The sequence below is a fragment of the Prunus dulcis genome, chromosome 4 (genome assembly GCF_902201215.1).
Source record: "Prunus dulcis chromosome 4, ALMONDv2, whole genome shotgun sequence".
Taxonomy (NCBI): Eukaryota; Viridiplantae; Streptophyta; class Magnoliopsida; order Rosales; family Rosaceae; genus Prunus; species Prunus dulcis.
Window position 1 is genome coordinate 1452331 of NC_047653.1, and position 18377 is coordinate 1470707.

The window sequence follows — 18377 nt, forward strand, 5'->3', positions numbered from 1 at the left end:
GAGTACCTATTTTTCACTTCATGTGTGTTGCAATTTAAGACTGTTGAGGATGCTATTGCATAAAAGATAAATAGTCAAATTTGAAGGCTAATCACAAGAAGAACCTAGATTTTAAAGTTGCAAATAAATAGCATTATTTGAAAACCAAAATGAGGTGGAGTGTTTTCTTAATTGTTTTTTTATTTTATATTTTTATGACGCAACAGAATTTATAATTCGAACTTATAATCTAGATTTGTATCACTATAAATTCATTGAATGAGTTTTGAAATTTCATTTCTTGACTAGGCCAAATAAGGAATATCGCATATTTGCTATGCATGATTTGAAATTTGGACAAATAAGTTTGAACTTCAAATGCTTTGTAGAAATTGCTTGTGAGTTTGTGGTTTCTGTGAAAATGGATTTTGATTCTTCAAATATGCGAACAGTTTGAAATGACTCATAATTATACTAGTATTTGGCAGGAGGAGATGTCTCTCTATTCTTCTTAATAAAATTTCCTATATGCAAAAAAAAAAAATGTTTAATCAAGAATTTCAATATATTCATAATTGATTTGGAAATAGACGACGTTCCTTTTAATTTTGTGAAAAAATAAAAAATAAAAAACTTTAGATGGATGATATTAACATCATTGTCATAATCTCATGGAGTCCACGTGTCAAAATGACAGAGTCCGTGTTGGATCATTATCCAGCTTGTCAAATAGAAAATGCACTGAGGGACACTTGTCAACCTCCGATTGGACAAATCCATATCCAACTTATCCAACCGGAAAATGTCAGATAAGGTCCTTGCCCAAAATCACCCTACATCACATGAGCATAGAACAAAACTAAACATCATCCACCACCAATCACATGCACCCAGAAATATAATTTCCACATTTCTGCCTCTGTTTTATCCTCACTTGGAAACTGATCATTTTTAAGAAGAAATAAAACCCAGAAAGAAAGGTAAGGCAGGGAGGTTAAGGAGAAATGGCACAAGCTATGGCTTCAATGTCTGGCCTACATGGTTCATCCCAGGCTGTGTTGGAAGGCAGCCTTCATCTAAGTGGCTCATCACGCTTGAACATAGCCAGCAGCACCAACAGGCTAGCTGTGACCAAGTCCGGGTTCGCCATAAGAGCCCAGCAAGCGCCTGCAGAGCCTGAAACTAGCCGTAGAGCCATGCTTGGTCTTGTGGCCGCTGGTTTGGCCTCTGGTTCTTTTGTCCAAGCTGTGCTTGCAGAGGCTAAGCCCATCAAAGTTGGTCCACCTCCACCCCCTTCCGGCGGATTACGTAAGCCCTTCAATCTTGCCCTTGTCACTTGTTTTTAGTCTTAGCAAGGTACAAATTTGAGTTTATAATTTGAACTATTAATTGGATTGGGATGCAAGTACATTACACATCAATTTAATTTGACCAACAAAAAATTAAGAATGTGGAATGCATGGAATCGTTTATTGGGTTTGTTCAAGAACTTATGTAAGTGAATTTGGTGTTATGGCAGCTGGAACTCTAAACTCGGATGAGGCAAGAGACCTTGACCTGCCATTGAAGGAGAGGTTCTTCATCCAACCCTTGACCCCAGCTCAGGCTGCACAGAGGGCAAAGGAGTCAGCCAAGGAAATTGTTGCTGTGAAGGAGTACATAGACAAGAAGGCTTGGCCTTATGTCCAGAACGATCTTCGTCTCAGGGCCTCGTATCTCCGATATGACCTCAAGACTGTGATTTCTGCCAAATCCAAAACAGAGAAGGAACCACTCAAGGAACTCACTGGAAAGCTCTTCAAGGACATTGACAATGTAAGTCCATATATACTCGAACTTTTTGTCACCAAGTAATTAACATGTTGATGACATGCCGTAGACAATAATGTACCTTCAATTCATATAATTTTCTTGTTTTTGGTGTTTGTGTTTGTGTTTGGGGACAGTTGGACCATGCAGCAAAGATCAAGAGCACCCCAGAAGCAGAGAAGTACTATGCGGCGACTGTATCTTCCCTGAATGATGTTATTGCAAAGCTTGGCTAAAAGGGGATTAATGTATTTGTATGTAAGGCTGTAAGCTTTATTTGACAGTTTATGAGACGAAATTATGTGGATGCTATTTGAAGGAAATCATTATCTTCACTCGCATTCATGAATATTGCCACTAGCCTTGTTATATACTTGTATATTTTCATCAATGTTTTGAAAGGCAAGGCGCAGAGGCAATGCGTTTTTGGTCCTGCAAAGCGAGGCGTAAGCCTTTTAAGACATAATTATTTTTATAATTATAAGAAAAATTTATAAATAATACAATATAGTTAAACTAAACCACTAATTGGCATTGAAGCTTAATAATAAATCAAATATAACTAAATATAAGTACTAATTATAATAGTCAATCTTAAAACTCAATTGGTCATGCAGTTGAGAGGGAGGCTAGTTCATAAACTGAGAGAAGGGTTAGAGCTTAATAGACATGCTGTTGAGAAGAATGAATTTGGGGTTTAAGTCTGTTTGATTTGATTGCATTGGGTAGGAGAGAAAGATTGATTTGTTAATTCAAACAATAACTTTTGGAAAAAAATAAAAAAATAAAAAATAACACCCAAAATTCACAGGTTCATTAAAACCCTAAGGCGACCCCCCTCCCCCCTGGGATGGCAAGGGATCGGGTAGGGGCCGGGTATGACTGTAAGAACCCAAAACAAAATATCAAAAAAAAGAAAGAAATATCTAGAAAGGTAAGGAAAATATCTTTTAGCAAAATGACCAAATTGCCCTCGCATATTTTAATGGGGAAAATTTGACTTTTTGATCGAGAAAGAATTTGGGAATTTCGCTTACGCCATTGCGTAGAGCGCGGCGAAAGGAGTTCGTAGACACGGAGTAGGCCCGAATCGGAGCCGTAACGAAGAAGTTATGGTCTAAAAACCGCGAAGGGCAAAATGGTAATTTGGCCAAAAAGTCAGATTTTATACCCCCTCTCTCTCTTCTCCCCGTCACTTTCTCTCTCCTCCCTCTCTCTCCTTCGCGCGATTTGGGGTCGTGCGACCCTTCGCCTTCCAAGGGACGGCCCGGCCACCACAGGCCGAGCCGATCTCCGCCGTTGGTACCTACGGGTCCACCTTCGTGTCGCCGTCACAACCTGACCGATCTCAACCCCGGGGACGCCCTGAGTTCGCCGGAAAACCATGTTTTCCGACGGAGGTTCCTGCAAAGCCACCCGAACTTCCAGCTCAGATTTCTCCTCCATTTCTCCACCAAATCGATCGAGTAAGGTATGGTTTTTGACCTATTTTTCGTGCTCTAGCTGTTGGCCACATGGGCTTCGATCGATTTTAGCGTTAATGGGTTCGATTTACGACTTGAAGTTTGGCCGAAACTTCGGCCGCTCGAAACTACCATTTCCGGTCACTTTTTGGGGGTGGTCCAAGAACAAAAGTGACTCCAAATGGGGTGTTTTACCTAGGGTAGGAGTTTGGAGTCTTGTTTCCGAGATTTTTCGGCCACCCGGTATCGCTTTGGACACCCAAAGCTGCCCGCGCGTGCTGGAGCGCGTGGGCGAGGGTACTGATATAATTCTGTGCAGATTTGTGACCCTCGTGTCGTCACGAGCGTGTGGGATTTCGCGGATCTCGATTCGGAGTCCGTTTGAGCCCCGAACGGATTTTCCATATCGCGTGATCCGTGAGTGCTGTGTCGTTAAATAGTCGGATCGAGCTGAATTTTGGATATGTCGGTCTACGTGATTTCAGGATCACGTAGGATTCGACGGATTACGAATCGGAGTCCCGGATACTCCGGAATCGCGAACCCTGGGGCTAGGGTTAGGGTTTTAAGAGATAACGCGATTTTGGCCGATCCGACCGTCCGATTCGGACCAAATTCGCAGAATATGGTTCCCGCTGTATGAGAAACCTTCAGGGAAGCCCAGATTTGCCATCGGAGGCCGTGGACCCGCGGGGTCCCGGGTCGGCCGGTCGGATAGCTTATCGCTTCAGTAAGCGTCGGGTCTTCCAAATCTGGCCTAAGAGTCTAAAAAGCTAAGGTGGGCATAGGAGTAACCTGAAACGAGTGAACGTAATTCTAGGAGCCGGGGGCAGGGTGTTTAGTTGAAATTCTTTTTATTCAGCAGTTTATTAATTTAATCTTTATGGATAATCAGGCATCAGAGGTCCAGCCGATCAGCATGAGGAAGCTTCAAAGGGTCAAATTAGCTTGGACCATCTGTGAGTGGACCTTCTTTCATAAATCAGATTTCATGAATGAGTTAATGTGCTTTTATATGAATTGATGTGCATTTATATAAATAAATTTTATAAATGATTTTATATAAATGAGTTTTATAAATGAGTTTATTTGAGTAAGTTTCTTCAGTCAGTCTTTGAGTAAGTTTTATTACGATTTTGAACATGATCAGTACAATATTAGTTCTATAAGTCGGTGCTGCTTATTTACCAGTTACAGAAACAGAGTTTGAGTTTTGAATCAGTTAAGACCGCAGCACGACTTGAGTTTTACAGTTATTATTCAGATATTTCTTTTTAAAAGGACATTATTTTAAAACCACCTCGTACCCGTTTTTCTTTATGGTGATTACCCAGAGTCGGACCGATGTCTACGGACATCCAGTCTGATTATAGTTCAGTCAGTGCACTTGACTTGCCTCACGAGTTTCGGGGACGCTCGGACCGTGAGTGCCAGGATTTGCGGCTCGGCAGACTTGGTGTCCCGAGACCTGCCAGGATTGCGGCTCGGCTGACTTTATGTCCCCGAGACCTGCCAGGATTGCGGATCAGGCTGACTACGGTCCCCTGCATCCTGCCAGAGCGACTCGAGTTGACTTGGTGTCATCGAGGAATCTGCCGGCGGGACAGGCTGATCATAGTCCCCTGATTTCGCCAGTTTGCGGCTCGGGTAAGTCTGTGTGACGCCCGAGACCTGCCAGGGAATTGACGGAAATGACAGGGGTACATACTGGTGGTATTTTCAAAGGATTCTGAGTTTCTTTATTAAATGTTGATTTTCAGCTATTATAAATCAGTTTTTCTGATTTTTCAGATATAGATCCCTTTATATTTGTTCAGTTATGAAAGATTTGAGTACAGAGTTTTTATACGCGTTGGATTTCAGTACTTTTATGAAAGCTTTGAATTCAGTGGTTTGTATGAAACTTTCAAGTTTGACTATGACTGATATAGAATGCCTTGAATTGACTACGCGTGATATAATAAGTAAGTATTCAGTTTTATTTAGCTAAATTTATTTTACCATGGGGGATATTATGTTTATGAGAATTGTTTTGAAGAACATTATTGTTGCTTTGGTCCACTCACATTTTCAACCTGTTTTTCGCCCCCAGGCCGTTGAAGGACGCGGGATCCACCACCGGGCCAATCATAGTTTCCGCGCCAAGGTAAAGTTTTGCAGAATCCTTGCAACCTTGAAAACCCTAGAAAATGCTCTGATATCATGTTGAACATAAGGAACTGAGGTTGGAATCTGTTTGTTGACTTAGTCTGGCTGTTGGTAGGGTTTCTGAGATTGTTTGACAGGTGAAAAGTTTTGGGGTTGGTCAAAATACAGGGGAGACTCTGCCGAATTTTCGGCAGAAGTCTAAGGAAAATTTAAAGAAAAATTGAAGTAAGAAGGGTAAAAATGTCATTTGTGCCCGACATTTGCCAGGTGTCGGACACGCACAAGACTTGGCTCGAATTCCAAAGTGGAAATTGGGTCGGGTCCTGTCAATGACAATACCATCCCCATCCCCGCTCTCCATCCCCACCCCCGTCCCCAAACCCATCCCCGTTTATTAGGTTTCGGGGAATCCCCGTCCCTGTCCCCGTCGGGGGACTATCCCCCATACCTGCCCCGAATCCCAGATTTTTTTCATAAAAAAATATTTATCATACATTTTAACATTAAGTTTCATATTACATTATCATTCAATACATCCAAATTAACTATAAAGTTCAACTCAACTATTCAAAATCACATCAATATGAAAATCCATAGAAAATTAGGAAGAATTAGGAGAGGGAAGTTAACTTAGGGTTAAACATAAATATTATAATTATATATTTATTTATTTAAATATAAACATATATATTTTCAGGTCGGGTTCGGGGATGGGGACACCAATACCATCTCCTCCCCATACTCGTCGGGCATTTTTCAAGTTCGGGGATCCCTGTACCAAATACCCATTTAGCCCTTAATCTCATCCCGTTAGGGTCGGGGACTTGCCCCTACAGGGATTTTTGCCATCTCTACCCCCACTTCCTCCTCTCTCTAACTAAAACCACATCATCTCACAAAACCACATCGTCTTACCCAAAAAAAAAAAAAACAAAGGGTTCAACAAGTCATCTTCTTCCCCGCAGCTCCGCCTCACACTGCAGAGCGCATGCCTTCTTATGCCTCGCTGTCGATGAGCACGCTAAGCATGCAAACAACTAAACAACGCAACGCCTAAGGCGATTTGCTCTTGCCTAGCTCCAAATTTTTAAAATTTCAAATTTGTCATCTACTTTAACCCAACAACGATGACATTTTAGTAATTAGAACAATTATTACCCAAATTCCATATAGTTTAGTAAACAACTTCAATAGAAATTCGGAATCAAACTCTCCTAAATCCATATGGTTTAATAAACAACTTCAATAGGAATCTTGAATCTAATTCTCCTTAATCAAACTCCTCCTCAATTCAATTTCTCCTAATCTATGTCATTATTATCTTGACCAACTTGGCATAACCTACATCTACAATAAATCATTGATAATTAAGTTGTGTATATTGAAAATAGAGGGCTTTGACATTAAATACTAAATAATGCATAACTTTTATATTTAAATACTAGCTTTGTAAGTTTAGGTACCAACATAATGGTACTAAAGTTCTATCGTATTAGTTACATGATTTTGACACTCAAGCTTTGACCAAATTTTTTGGTTAACCCCAACTATTTTTTAATTTCTTGATGTGAAGCAAATACAAGAATTCTCCATAATTGGAATTTAATTCCTAATTTGAATTTCAATTCTTGATTGGTAAACACACCATTAAAGCGTCTCGTTGCACCCAATTCCAAATTTGAATTCTCCACCGTCTAAACATGAGTTGGATCATGTATTAATCTATTGCTTAACAATACATGCCACATAAGAGGTGATTTGGTCCCTCTCCGCATATTACGTCAAAATATTCGATATCTATTGCATAATAATATATGCCACATAAGAAGTGAGTTCGTCCCTCTCAGCATATTACATCAAAATCTTCGATAATTGGCACGCATTTTTGCGTACGCACCATCACGCGCCAATAAACTAGTATATAATTTGACTGAGATAATAAGTTTACCCTGATCAGAAGAATTATGGACTAGCTTTTGAGGTATTTCTAATAAATTTGTTTTTTTTTTTTTTTTAAGAGAGATTTTTTTAGCTTCATTCTTGACTTAAATACAAGGGAGTAACAAATTTAAAATCCAACGGTCCTGATATGTTTTGCTACTTTCCAAAGTCTTTAACCTTTCCCCTATAATACGACGACATCCAAGATTCCAAGCCCAACTGTCGAAGCTTTACTCCTTCCTTCGCACACACAAACCCAATTCCTAGTTAGAAACCTTAATTTCCCAAAACCCTGCTGTGTCGTCTCTTCAATGGCACCCAAGCGCCCATCTCCTCTGGATGAGCCTCCGGCTGCTTCTTCTTCAGAAGAAGAGGTAGTCTAGTCTGAAGAAGAAGTAGACGGAGAAGAAGAGGAAGAATCCGAATCCGAGTCCGACGAACCTGAGCCTCCAAAGGCAACACCTACTCCTGTTGCTGAAAATAAACCACCACCGAAGAAACCGGACTCGGCTACTGTCAATTCAAAGCCGCAGTCTTCATCCTCTGGCTCAGAGTTCAAGTTCGAATCCGATTCGTAATTGGATAAGGATATGGTGGTAAAGCCGATATCTTCGAAGCCAATGGAAGAGACGCCCAAGACCAAGAAGCCCAGATCGATGGCCTCGGCTACTACTACACCGGCGGCAAGAGCTGGGTCGAAGCGGCCAGGCAAGAGCGACCCCAAGGATTCCAAGAGGCCCAAAAAGAAGATCCTAGACTCGGATCAGGAGCCAGACCATGCCGGAGAGGAAATGAAGAAGGCGGGTAGAGACGACTTGAAGAAGCTATTCTAGAGGATTTGGAGCGATGACGATGAGATTACGATCTTGAAAGGCATGATTGATTACTCTACGAAGAAAGGGGCGGACCCATATTCTGATATGGGTGCGTTTCATGATTTTATCAAGAAATCGTTGAAGGCCGATGTGAACAAGACCCAAGATAAGAAGAAGTATGAGATGAATGTGGCCAAAGGGAAGAAGTATAATCCTGTTAAGCCTCATGAGTAAAAGGTGTTCGACTTGTCGAAAAAGGTATGGGGCAGCGGCGAAGGGTCCCTTGGGGTCAGTGGGTTGTCTGAACAGTCCAAGTCTAATGGGAAGGCTAGGACAAATCAGAAGGGTAACAACAAGACTTTGGCTTCACTTAAAGCTGAGCTTTTGAGTTCACCGGAGCCCCCAAAAGAGTGTGAGAAGGTGGAATTTGTTGACTTGTTCTTTATCACTTTAGTTTGTCTCCTTTGTCTCCCCTCCAATTGTGGCGCCAATTGTGGCATAAATCAAGGAGTCAATCTCCTTATATATATATTGTTGTACAATTGTAATTATAATCAACCTTTTGAAATCAAAAGAAAAGCATTCTTTCTTTTTGGTATCAGAGCTAGCATTCTCTTATTATTTTTTTTTTCTGCCGTGTTCTTGATCAATTGCAGCGAGCAATTGTGAAGTTGTTGCTGCCCCTGTTTTGTTAGTCTGTCCGTATTGTTCCAGAATCCCATCAACGCTGCAGGTTTTAGGCTATACCGACAGCAAGAGAGATGGCTGAAGAAAGGGGAGCTGGTTCTCAGATTGTTCCAGCGGCCGCTCCAATTATGGTGCAGTCAGAGAATTCAAGCTTTAATATTGGTATGGTTTTGGATGAAAAGAACTATGATTTATGGGCTCCTCTCATTCAAATCCATATTGCTGGAAGGAAGAAGATGGGATATCTTCGTGGGTCTATCAAGGCACATAATGAAGATGATCCTAAATATGATGATTGGTTCTCTGAAGATCAAAAAATTAAGAGTTGGCTTTTGTCTTCAATGAAGCCTGAGATTATGAAACGGTACATTAGGCTGTCTACATCGAAGGAGATTTGGGACTCCCTTAAGACAGCATCCTTCGATGAGAATGACGAGGCTAGAATTTATTCGTTGAATCAGAAGGCATCACGTCTTCGTCAGAATGGCCGACCTTTGGCTACCTATTTTGGGGAACTAACTGAGATTTTCCAAGAATTGGATCACTTTAATAAAGTATCCATGGAGTGTGAAAATGACATCAAGGTGTTTCAAAAATCCACTGAGAGACAACGAGTCTATGTGTTTCTTGGTGGTCTCGATGATGGGTTTGATCAGGTGCGTGGAGAAGTGCTACGGAAGGATCCCCCACTTGGCCTTCAGGCTTCTTATGCATATGTTCGTCGTGAAGCCGATCGGAAGGAAGCAATGAAGACGGAGGTTGACAAGAGTGAACCCGCTGCCATGGCAGCAAAGGCCCGTGGATCACCTTATGGGCCTAACCGAGAAGGGTCACAAAACCGGCCAGGACAAACTCGGACTAGCCAGCCAAGCCGAGATCGTCCTCAAGGTAAGTGCCCACACTGTGGCATGCCAGGACACTCCAAGAGTCGCTGTTTTGAGCTGATTGGATATCCCGAGAATTGGGATAGGACCCGTGATCCTCGGTGCAACAAGTCTCGAGCCTCTGTTGCAGAAACCAAGAATGATTCGGACCAAATCGCAGACAAGGCATCTGCCATGATTGCTGCGGCAGGTAGTGATGGTAAGGCACTAAGTACCTCTACTTCTGTTATGAATAATACATGGATAATTGATTCCGGAGCTACTGAACATATGACTTGCGATTCTAGACAGGTTCCATCACTAAAAACATCAACACAAACCGAGGTCAATGTTGCTAACGGTAATGTCGTCCCGGTTATTGGGGAAGGCACTGTTTCCCTTTCTAAAACCATGAAACTTGACACTGTTCTTGTGGTTCCCTCTTTAAATTATAATTTGTTGTCTGTTGCTCAAATAACCCTTGCCTTACAATGTTTGGTTATTTTTTGGCCCTATTTTTGTGTTTTTAAGGACATCCGGACGCGGAAGACGATTGGTTATGGTATTAGAAGAGGAAAACTTTATTACTTGGAATTGACCACCAGTAGTTCTAGCTTGCTGACTCAAGCTCTTTTTGTTGATGATTCTCATGGGGATACTAATAAAGTGTCGGACATCTGGATGTGGCATAGGCGCCTTGGGCATGCTTCCTTTAGCTATCTACATAAGTTATTTCCTAGTTTGTTTGTCAAGACTGATGTTTCTCAATTCAAGTGTGATGTTTGTGAAATGGCTAAGAGCCATCGAACCTCATTTCATCCCAGTTCCAATAAAAGTATCATTCCTTTTATGATCGTGCATTCTGATGTATGGGGACCGTCAAAAATACCTACTCTCGGTGGTGCTCACTGGTTTGTTACTTTTATTGACGATTGCACCAGAATGACTTGGGTTATTTTGTTAAAATCGAAAAGCGAAGTTAGTTCGGCCTTTCAAAGGTTCCATAAAATGGTTGCTGTGCAATACAATCGGAATATCCAGGTTCTTAGAAGTGACAATGGTGGTGAATATGTTAATATGGAACTTCGTTCCTTCCTAGAACTGCATGGTATTGTTCATCAGACCACGTGCCCATATACTCCTCAACAGAATGGGGTTGCTGAACGCAAAAATAGACACCTGTTAGAAATGGTTCGTGCTTCGCTCATTGAGGCACATCTGCCTCTACATTATTGGGGAGAGGCGCTAACGTCCGCAGCTTATCTTATTAATCGTCTTCCTTCTCGTACTATCAACTTCCATACACCATTTCAGGCGCTCACATCTCAGACTAGCAGTCCACCGACTCCCAATCTTCCCCCACGGACCTTGGGGTGTGTTGCTTTTGTTCACCTCCATCCCCATCAACGGCATAATAAACTTGAGCCTCGAGCCATTCGTTGTGTTTTTTTGGGTTATGCTACTACCCAGAAAGGATATCGTTGTTATCATCCTTCGAGTAAAAAGATGTTTATTACTCAGGATGTGATTTTCCATGAGAATGAAATGTTTTTTGGATCCCCCACATCCTCACTTCAGGGGGAGTACAGAAGTAGTGAAGTTCTGACCCGAGATAATACTGAAGTTTTGACCTTTGATTACTCTCATGTGGCTAGAAATGAGCTGCATGAAGAGCAACCATTGCAGTCATCACGTCTGGAGTACACAGCACCTAGGGAAGGGCAGCAGTCCACGTGTCATGGTGATCAACTCACGACATCTGGCGACGGGCAGCAACCCGTGTGCTTTGGTCATCAGTCTACTGAGCAGGTCCCTGAGGAGCAGCAAACATTGCAGGAGGAGGAAGAACATCCCATAGGTCCCACGGGGTTTGGGCTTGATGATGAGCTGCAGCCCACTATTTGCAATGGAACCGAACAGCAACTACAGCAATTGCCACGTGATTTTCCTTCCGATGTTATATCAGATCCAAGTATAAACTCATCTTATCTTAATTCTCATAACCAATCGTCTTCTACACCGGATGCAACTCCACTCCGTCGCCTTCCAGAGCGTATTAATCGAGGTATTCCCAAACCCACTTACGAGGCAGATCCTAAGTGTAAACACAAGTATCCCTTGAGTGAGCCAAATTCCGATTCAAGAGTGAGATACCCACTAAACAATTATGTGTCTACCTGTCACCTGTCAGAATCAAATAAGTCATTTGTATATCAATTATCTACTGTATCTATTCCTAACAGTGTGCAGGAGGCCTTAGCAGATTCCCGCTGGAAAGATGCAATGAACGAAGAATTAAGATCGTTGAAGAAGAATGCTACCTGGGAAATAACAGACTTGCCAGCCGGAAAGAAGTCCGTGGGATGCAAATGGGTTTATACGGTCAAATACAAAGCAGATGGAACGGTAGATCGCTTTAAGGCAAGATTGGTGGCAAAGGGGTATACACAGAAATATGGCATCGACTACACTGATACCTTCGCACCAGTGGCAAAGATTAATACAGTTCGTGTTCTACTTTCCTTAGCAGCAAATCTAGATTGGCCTTTGCAACAGTTCGATGTGAAAAATGCATTCCTCCATGGAGATCTAACTGAGGAGATTTACATGGACCTTCCACCAGGGCTGAGTGATCCGGACATACGGAAACAAAAGGTATGTAGGCTCAAGAAATCATTGTATGGATTGAAGCAGTCTCCAAGAGCCTGGTTTGGTAGATTTACCAAATCCATGAGAGCATTCGGGTATATGCAAAGTAATTGGGATCACACGTTATTCCTGAAACGCAGGAATGAAAAGGTTACAGCTCTCATCGTATATGTGGATGATATGGTGGTTACTGGTAATGATCCTGTTGAGCAAGCAGCCTTGAAAAATTATTTGTCCACAGAATTCGAAATGAAAGATCTTGGTTCTTTGAAATATTTTCTTGGGATTGAGGTGTCAAGGTGCAAGTCTGGGATATTTCTATCACAAAGGAAGTATGTTCTTGACTTGTTGAAAGAAACTGGCATGACAGCGTGCAAGCCAGTGTCTACTCCGTTGGCCGAAGGAATGAAGTTGGGTATTGATCAGAACCAAGGATCGATTGATAAAGGGAGATATCAAAGGTTAGTGGGAAGATTGATGTACTTGGCTCACACTAGGCCGGATCTTGCTCATGCCTTAAGTGTAATTAGTCAATATATGCACAATCCGGGAGAACAACACATGAGTGCAGTTATGAGAATATTGAGTTACTTGAAAGGAAGCCCTGGTAAAGGAATTTTATTTCGAAGAAATGGGCATTTCAGAATTGAGTGCTATACGGATGCTGACTGGGCCGGATCAACGGATGATAGGCGCTCGACATCCGGGTATTTTACCTTTGTTGGGGGAAATCTAGTAACATGGAGAAGTAAGAAGCAGAATGTTGTATCAAGGTCAAGCGCAGAAGCCGAATTTAGAGGCATGGCACTCGGTATTTGTGAACTCTTGTGGCTTAAGTTTCTATTACAAGATGTGGGGGTCAAATGTGGTCAGCCGATGAAGTTATTTTGTGATAATAAAGCTGCTCGTGATATTGCTCATAATCCGGTGCAACATGATAGGACCAAGCATGTAGAGGTTGACAGGTTCTTTATTAAGGAGAAGCTAGATAGCAAAGTAATTGAGGTTCCTCCCATAGGAACGGACGATCAAGTAGCAGATATTCTCACTAAGGCGATTTCGAGTGACAAGTTCTCCAGGTTTCTAGACAAGTTGGGCATGTGCAACATCCATGCACCAACTTGAGGGGGAGTGTTGACTTGTTCTTTATCACTTTAGTTTGTCTCCTTTGTCTCCCCTCCAATTGTGGCGCCAATTGTGGCATAAATCAAGGAGTCAATCTCCTTATATATATTGTTGTACAATTGTAATTATCAATCAACCTTTTGAAATCAAAAGAAAAGCATTCTTTCTTTCCTGGGGTAAAGCAGGGCTTGGAGTTCCAAGCGAGCTGAGCTGAAGGAGAAGTGGAAGAAGCTGCATGTTGCTGAATTGGACCTTTTTGTGAAAAGGAATGAGTTGATAAGAGATCTGGCTAAGGTGATTCTGGAGGCGTTAAAGTCATCTAAGCATTAGAACATTGGATTAAATGTTTAAAAGTTTTAGTAATTGTTAATTAAGAACTTTGTAGCATTTAGTTGCTTAGTGTGTCTGTCTATTAGATCTTTCCGTGCATGGATAGTACTGCCTATTGTTGTCCTTCTCTATGATGTTGATTTAAAGTTATTTATGTGGCAATGTTTGTCAGTTTTGTTTTCGTCACTTGTGTTGTGTTATTGGTGGTGATGCCTTTGATAATAATAAGCAGGGTTATATAATGTTGCAGTAATCTTGCTGAGTGTCCATGAATTCTTAGTTACATTATCTCAGTTATGCATAGCTGCAACTGTCTTCGTGTTTTTAGTCACTGTAATCTTGGTGTAGAAGAGAAAGAGCAAATAAGAAGACTCAAAGCCTAAGTCTGTATAGGCTAGCAAAGCATGGTTGTGATTTGGTTGGGTAGTTTGTTGTATGATCTTCAAGTAAGCTGCAGTTAGCAAGAATAGTTGTGATTTGATTTGGTTAGTTTGTCGTATGATCTCTAAGTAATCTGCAGTTAGCAAGAATAGTTGTGATTTGATTTGGGTAGTTTATATGATCTCCTTCCTAAGGTGGTAGCTGGTAGGCATAAGTTTCTTTGTAATGAAAGTTTCTTCTGCCCAAGGTATTTTAGCTCGTTCGTTGCTTCTTGAAACTTGAAAGTTATGTGTGTTCTGTTCTGTACCAGTACCAGCAATGTGAGCTTGCTGTTGCTGATCTGATATATGGATGTGGGATGATAATGATCTTACCAATACTAGCTTGGCGTGTTGTGTAAATTAATATTAGGCTTTTTATCACAAAACGTCTTTGCGAAATAGTCCCTCTGTCAAAAAAATTGTATCACTCGTTCTTAAAGGTTTTTTGTATCACTCATGGTCCTTAACATTAATATAGGTGCTCTTAAATAGTTCCTTTGTCAAAAAAATTGTTAAATTCATGGATATAATTGTCAAATCAATTTAAAATTATTTTATATATATATAAGTCTTCTCTCTCCCCTCTTTCTTTTCTGTTCTCTCTCTCTCATCTTTTTGAACTTCCGGCTGCAGCTGCTCTTCACTCCTTATGTTGGTCAAATTTTTAAAACTGATGATGATGCTTTGGAATACTACAGTAATTTTGCCCGGAAGAATGGGTTTTCAATTAGAAAAGCACGCTCAACTGAAAGCCAAAACTTAGGGATATATAGAGGAGATTTTGTTTATTATCGGTCAGGATTTAATCAACAAGAAAAAAGGCCAACGTGGAGCATCTCAAGGAGGGAAAATCAGTACGATGCGGATGCGATGCAAAGTTGTATTTGACAAAGGAAATTATAAAAAAAATATATAATAATTTTGGTTTGATTTGATGATTATATCCATAGATTTAACAGTTTTTTTGACAGAGACTATTTAAGTGCACCTATATTAACATTAGGAACTATGAGTGATACAAAAAAACTATAAAAATGCAATCTGATAGTTTCGCAAACGTCAGGGACATTTTGTGATAAAAAGCCTTAATATTATTTCTATGAAATTTCGACATTTTACTTCAAGCCTTTCACCCTACAACCTGATAGTGATTTTTTGCACTGTGTAAATTTTATAATTATTTATTTTGGAATTTGAATTGATTTAATTTCCCATTTTCACCAAACAAAAAGAAAAAAGGAATACAAGCTAGCCACTTGACAAAATTTTATAAAGCAAGATTAATTTAGCTGCAAACAAATACCGGGATATTATCGATAATAATTTGACTTTAGTTTTTAATTTTATTTTATGAAATCCCGCTAATTCGTAAGAACTTGCATCAAAATTCAAATACATTTTTTATCCAAAAATTTACGATTTTAAACGTGGTAAATCCAAATTTGATTCCTCGTAGCCAAAAGAAATACTTCGGGGAGCGCTTCGTCAAAATTTGTATTTCCCGCTTCACACGAACGCAGAAGCACACGAAAACCCCCCGTTCTAAACATCATCATCTAACCGTCCAAATTTTTTAAAACGACCGGCTACAGATGTCGATCCGCGTGACTATCTCTGATTGGCTCTCTTTCTTCCCAAGCGGCTAGGCTCCCCTATATAAACTAAGAAACCCCTAATCCACTTCACCCTCCTCTGTTTTAACTTCAAACACACCGCTAGACGTAGATTTCTCCTCACACGTGTACTACTTTAAGATTCCATGGCCGGAAGAGGAAAATCAATTGGCTCTGGTGCCGCCAAGAAGGCTACATCTCGTAGCAGCAAGGCCGGTCTGCAATTCCCGGTCGGCCGTATCGCCCGGTTCTTGAAAGCCGGCAAGTACGCCGAGCGAGTCGGTGCTGGCGCACCGGTCTACCTCGCCGCCGTCCTCGAATATCTCGCTGCTGAGGTCAGTATCTCAACCCTAATTTTATTTAATTTTTGATATTTTCTCTTTAATTTTGTTGTTGTGAATATAAATTAATTTTGTGAAATTTTAATAATTGTAGGTGTTGGAATTGGCTGGGAACGCTGCTCGGGATAACAAGAAGACGAGGATTGTGCCGAGGCACATCCAGTTGGCCGTCAGGAACGACGAGGAGCTGAGCAAGCTGCTCGGTTCCGTCACCATCGCTAACGGCGGCGTTATGCCCAACATCCACAACATGCTCTTGCCTAAGAAAACTGGCACGGGAAAATCTGGCCCCTCTGACGACTAGAAGAGTAACCGAGCTTCTCTCAATTCCCTTTTGTAAAAAAGTAAGATGGAAAATAGAGTGATTTAGGGAGGTTAGCTGATCTGTTGGATTGTTGTTATGAATTTTATATTCGATCTACTTAAAGAAACAAATTGTGTTCCAATCGTTTATTTATTTTCTTATCCAACTATTATATCAAATTTCCACTCGGAATTTTCAAATTACAGTTGCGAACGGATAAAATAATGGCGCAAACAAAAATGCTGTGAGTTGCAATTAAACACTCTTGAATTCCCAATTGGGAAATTTGGAAACTTTAGTGAATTAAACTGCACCAGAAGGGTTTTGTTTTTGTTGGGATCTGTTTTGTTCTGTGATGGTGGCCTTGGCTGAGACGTAATATGCTATCATGAACAATCCATGGAAGAAGCATAAGATGCCTCCGATGGACAGAATGCGATGGTGTGATAATCCGCATGATTTTCTTGATTTTGAGTTAGAAAAAGCCCCTGCCATCAGCAGTGAGAATCCCACAGCCAATGTGATCCTGCAAAACAAACATGCGTTGATTATATTTGGGCTTGGGCTAATCATGTTTATGGTATTTGAATTAGGGTTGATAAGTACCATGACAAAATGAGGGAAGCAGCAGATAATTGCCTATTTGCTGTGGCTTTGGTATAATCTTCCCTGGACCAGATGCAAATGCACCCACCAAGCAAGTTGCCAATTATATGGGCAACTGCTAGAAGCACAGCAGCAGCCAACCCCAGTTTGAAGGCTTGGTAGCTTGGGTCTCTACATTCAAAGATCCACACCTTCAAGTGCTTCACCTGTTTTCATCCCAAGTAATTTCAATATACTCAATGAATTAACTTAAATTTCCTTTCTTCAATTACAACGATCGTATGTATTTGGTAAAGTACCTTGTTTTGAGCAATTTCAGCTTGGATGCCAAGTATCCCGGCCACGATGTCCAGAAGCAAGACTGAGAGGCAGACCAGAGGGGTGATGTTTTTCACCATGTTTGTAGGATTGATTGAAGGAGGAGGGGATGGGTGTGAGATTTATATGCAGATGCTGCCTCTGCTGGGTTTATTTAGCAGAGGAAGGGGGAATAGGTTATAAAGGAGGGGGAGGCATGCATATTTTATTTGTCTATCTGCCATATTAGGAGGGAAATTAGCTGTGATGCTTGGGTAAAAGCTTCTTTTGTCTTCACATTTTTCTTTATTCTTCTTTTAACTTGTTATTCGTTTCTTTTTGAACATGGATTCTTTTCATGGGGAGCAAGGAAAGCAGAGTATCAATCACCTGCATGTGGGAATGGGAATGAGATTAGGAATGGTTAACTTTGATCCTTGCGTGTATGACAACTCAAAAGAATCACCAATACTTCAAATTATTCCTTCAATTCAACCAGTCCCTTTGCCTAAAGAGCTATCGTTTTATTTTTGGACTAGTCTTAAAGAGCTCAAGTATCTCAATATTGAGTTCTATGTTCTAACTAAAAATGTGATGGTCATGGTTATTTTTGTATGTGAGGTTTTGAGTTTGAGTCCCACCTTTTAATATCGCTTGTATGTGAAGTTCTATGTTCTGGATCTCCCCTCTCAATATCGCTTATATAATGAAAAGAAATGTGTCGTCAAAGAGCTATAGACTGCAGTCTTGGTAAACTGATACTTAAGTCAAACCGTTGGAAGACTTGGCAGCTTTAGGAAAAGGAAAAACTAAAATAAAATAGACAAGGACCTAAGAGAAAATGCAATAGCTTGACACGTGGCAGTTTATTTCAGTTGCCTCCTGTATGATTCCAGACTATTCTAGAAAGAACTGGTTTCCTCGATCAACTGGTTGCCAAAAGAGCTCTCGTTTTTATTTTTGGACAAGTCTTAAAGAGCTCAAG

At 40.9% G+C, this 18377-nt stretch overlaps 3 protein-coding genes and 1 pseudogene across 4 annotated transcripts; 3 read left to right on the plus strand and 1 right to left on the minus strand.

The window, feature by feature from the left end:
• Positions 1-828: 828 nt before the first annotated feature.
• LOC117624610 (oxygen-evolving enhancer protein 3, chloroplastic-like) lies at positions 829-2157 on the plus strand. The gene is made up of 3 exons (XM_034355963.1): positions 829-1287; positions 1499-1794; positions 1926-2157. The coding sequence occupies exons 1-3, from the start codon at positions 984-986 to the stop codon at positions 2022-2024; spliced, it is 699 nt and encodes a 232-aa protein (XP_034211854.1). The 5' UTR covers positions 829-983; the 3' UTR covers positions 2025-2157.
• Positions 2158-7572: 5415 nt separating this feature from the next.
• LOC117624158 lies at positions 7573-8850 on the plus strand (annotated as a pseudogene).
• A 7071-nt stretch (positions 8851-15921) lies between these two features.
• Positions 15922-16668, plus strand: LOC117624260 (histone H2A.6-like). Its single transcript, XM_034355412.1, has 2 exons — positions 15922-16179; positions 16280-16668. The coding sequence occupies exons 1-2, from the start codon at positions 15991-15993 to the stop codon at positions 16487-16489; spliced, it is 399 nt and encodes a 132-aa protein (XP_034211303.1). The 5' UTR covers positions 15922-15990; the 3' UTR covers positions 16490-16668.
• LOC117624259 lies at positions 16656-17629 on the minus strand. Of its 2 annotated transcripts, none has more exons than XM_034355411.1 (3): positions 17371-17629; positions 17096-17295; positions 16656-17015 (listed from the first exon to the last, which is right to left on the minus strand). In XM_034355411.1, exons 1-3 carry the CDS (start codon positions 17491-17493, stop codon positions 16793-16795), a joined length of 546 nt encoding a protein of 181 aa, XP_034211302.1. In that variant the 5' UTR covers positions 17494-17629; the 3' UTR covers positions 16656-16792. The 2 variants fall into 2 exon arrangements, with proteins under 2 accessions (XP_034211302.1, XP_034211301.1); XM_034355410.1 differs by having other exon boundaries at positions 16662-17015; positions 17096-17301; positions 17395-17629.
• Between the last annotated feature and the right edge of the window lie 748 nt (positions 17630-18377).

Excerpts from the sequence above, each read along its gene's own strand:
- LOC117624260 (XM_034355412.1), top strand. The coding sequence starts at position 15,991 with ATGGCCGGAAGAGGAAAATCAATTGGCTCTGGTGCCGCCAAGAAGGCT. Across the intron at positions 16,180-16,279 it reads TCGAATATCTCGCTGCTGAG|GTGTTGGAATTGGCTGGGAA; the intron begins GTCAGTATCTCA and ends TAATAATTGTAG.
- LOC117624259 (XM_034355411.1), bottom strand. The coding sequence starts at position 17,493 with ATGGTGAAAAACATCACCCCTCTGGTCTGCCTCTCAGTCTTGCTTCTG. Across the intron at positions 17,296-17,370 it reads TTTACCAAATACATACGATC|CACTTGAAGGTGTGGATCTT; the intron begins GTTGTAATTGAA and ends AAACAGGTGAAG. Across the intron at positions 17,016-17,095 it reads GCTTCCCTCATTTTGTCATG|GATCACATTGGCTGTGGGAT; the intron begins GTACTTATCAAC and ends TTTGTTTTGCAG.
- LOC117624610 (XM_034355963.1), top strand. The coding sequence starts at position 984 with ATGGCACAAGCTATGGCTTCAATGTCTGGCCTACATGGTTCATCCCAG. Across the intron at positions 1,288-1,498 it reads ACCCCCTTCCGGCGGATTAC|CTGGAACTCTAAACTCGGAT; the intron begins GTAAGCCCTTCA and ends GTGTTATGGCAG. Across the intron at positions 1,795-1,925 it reads TCTTCAAGGACATTGACAAT|TTGGACCATGCAGCAAAGAT; the intron begins GTAAGTCCATAT and ends GTTTGGGGACAG.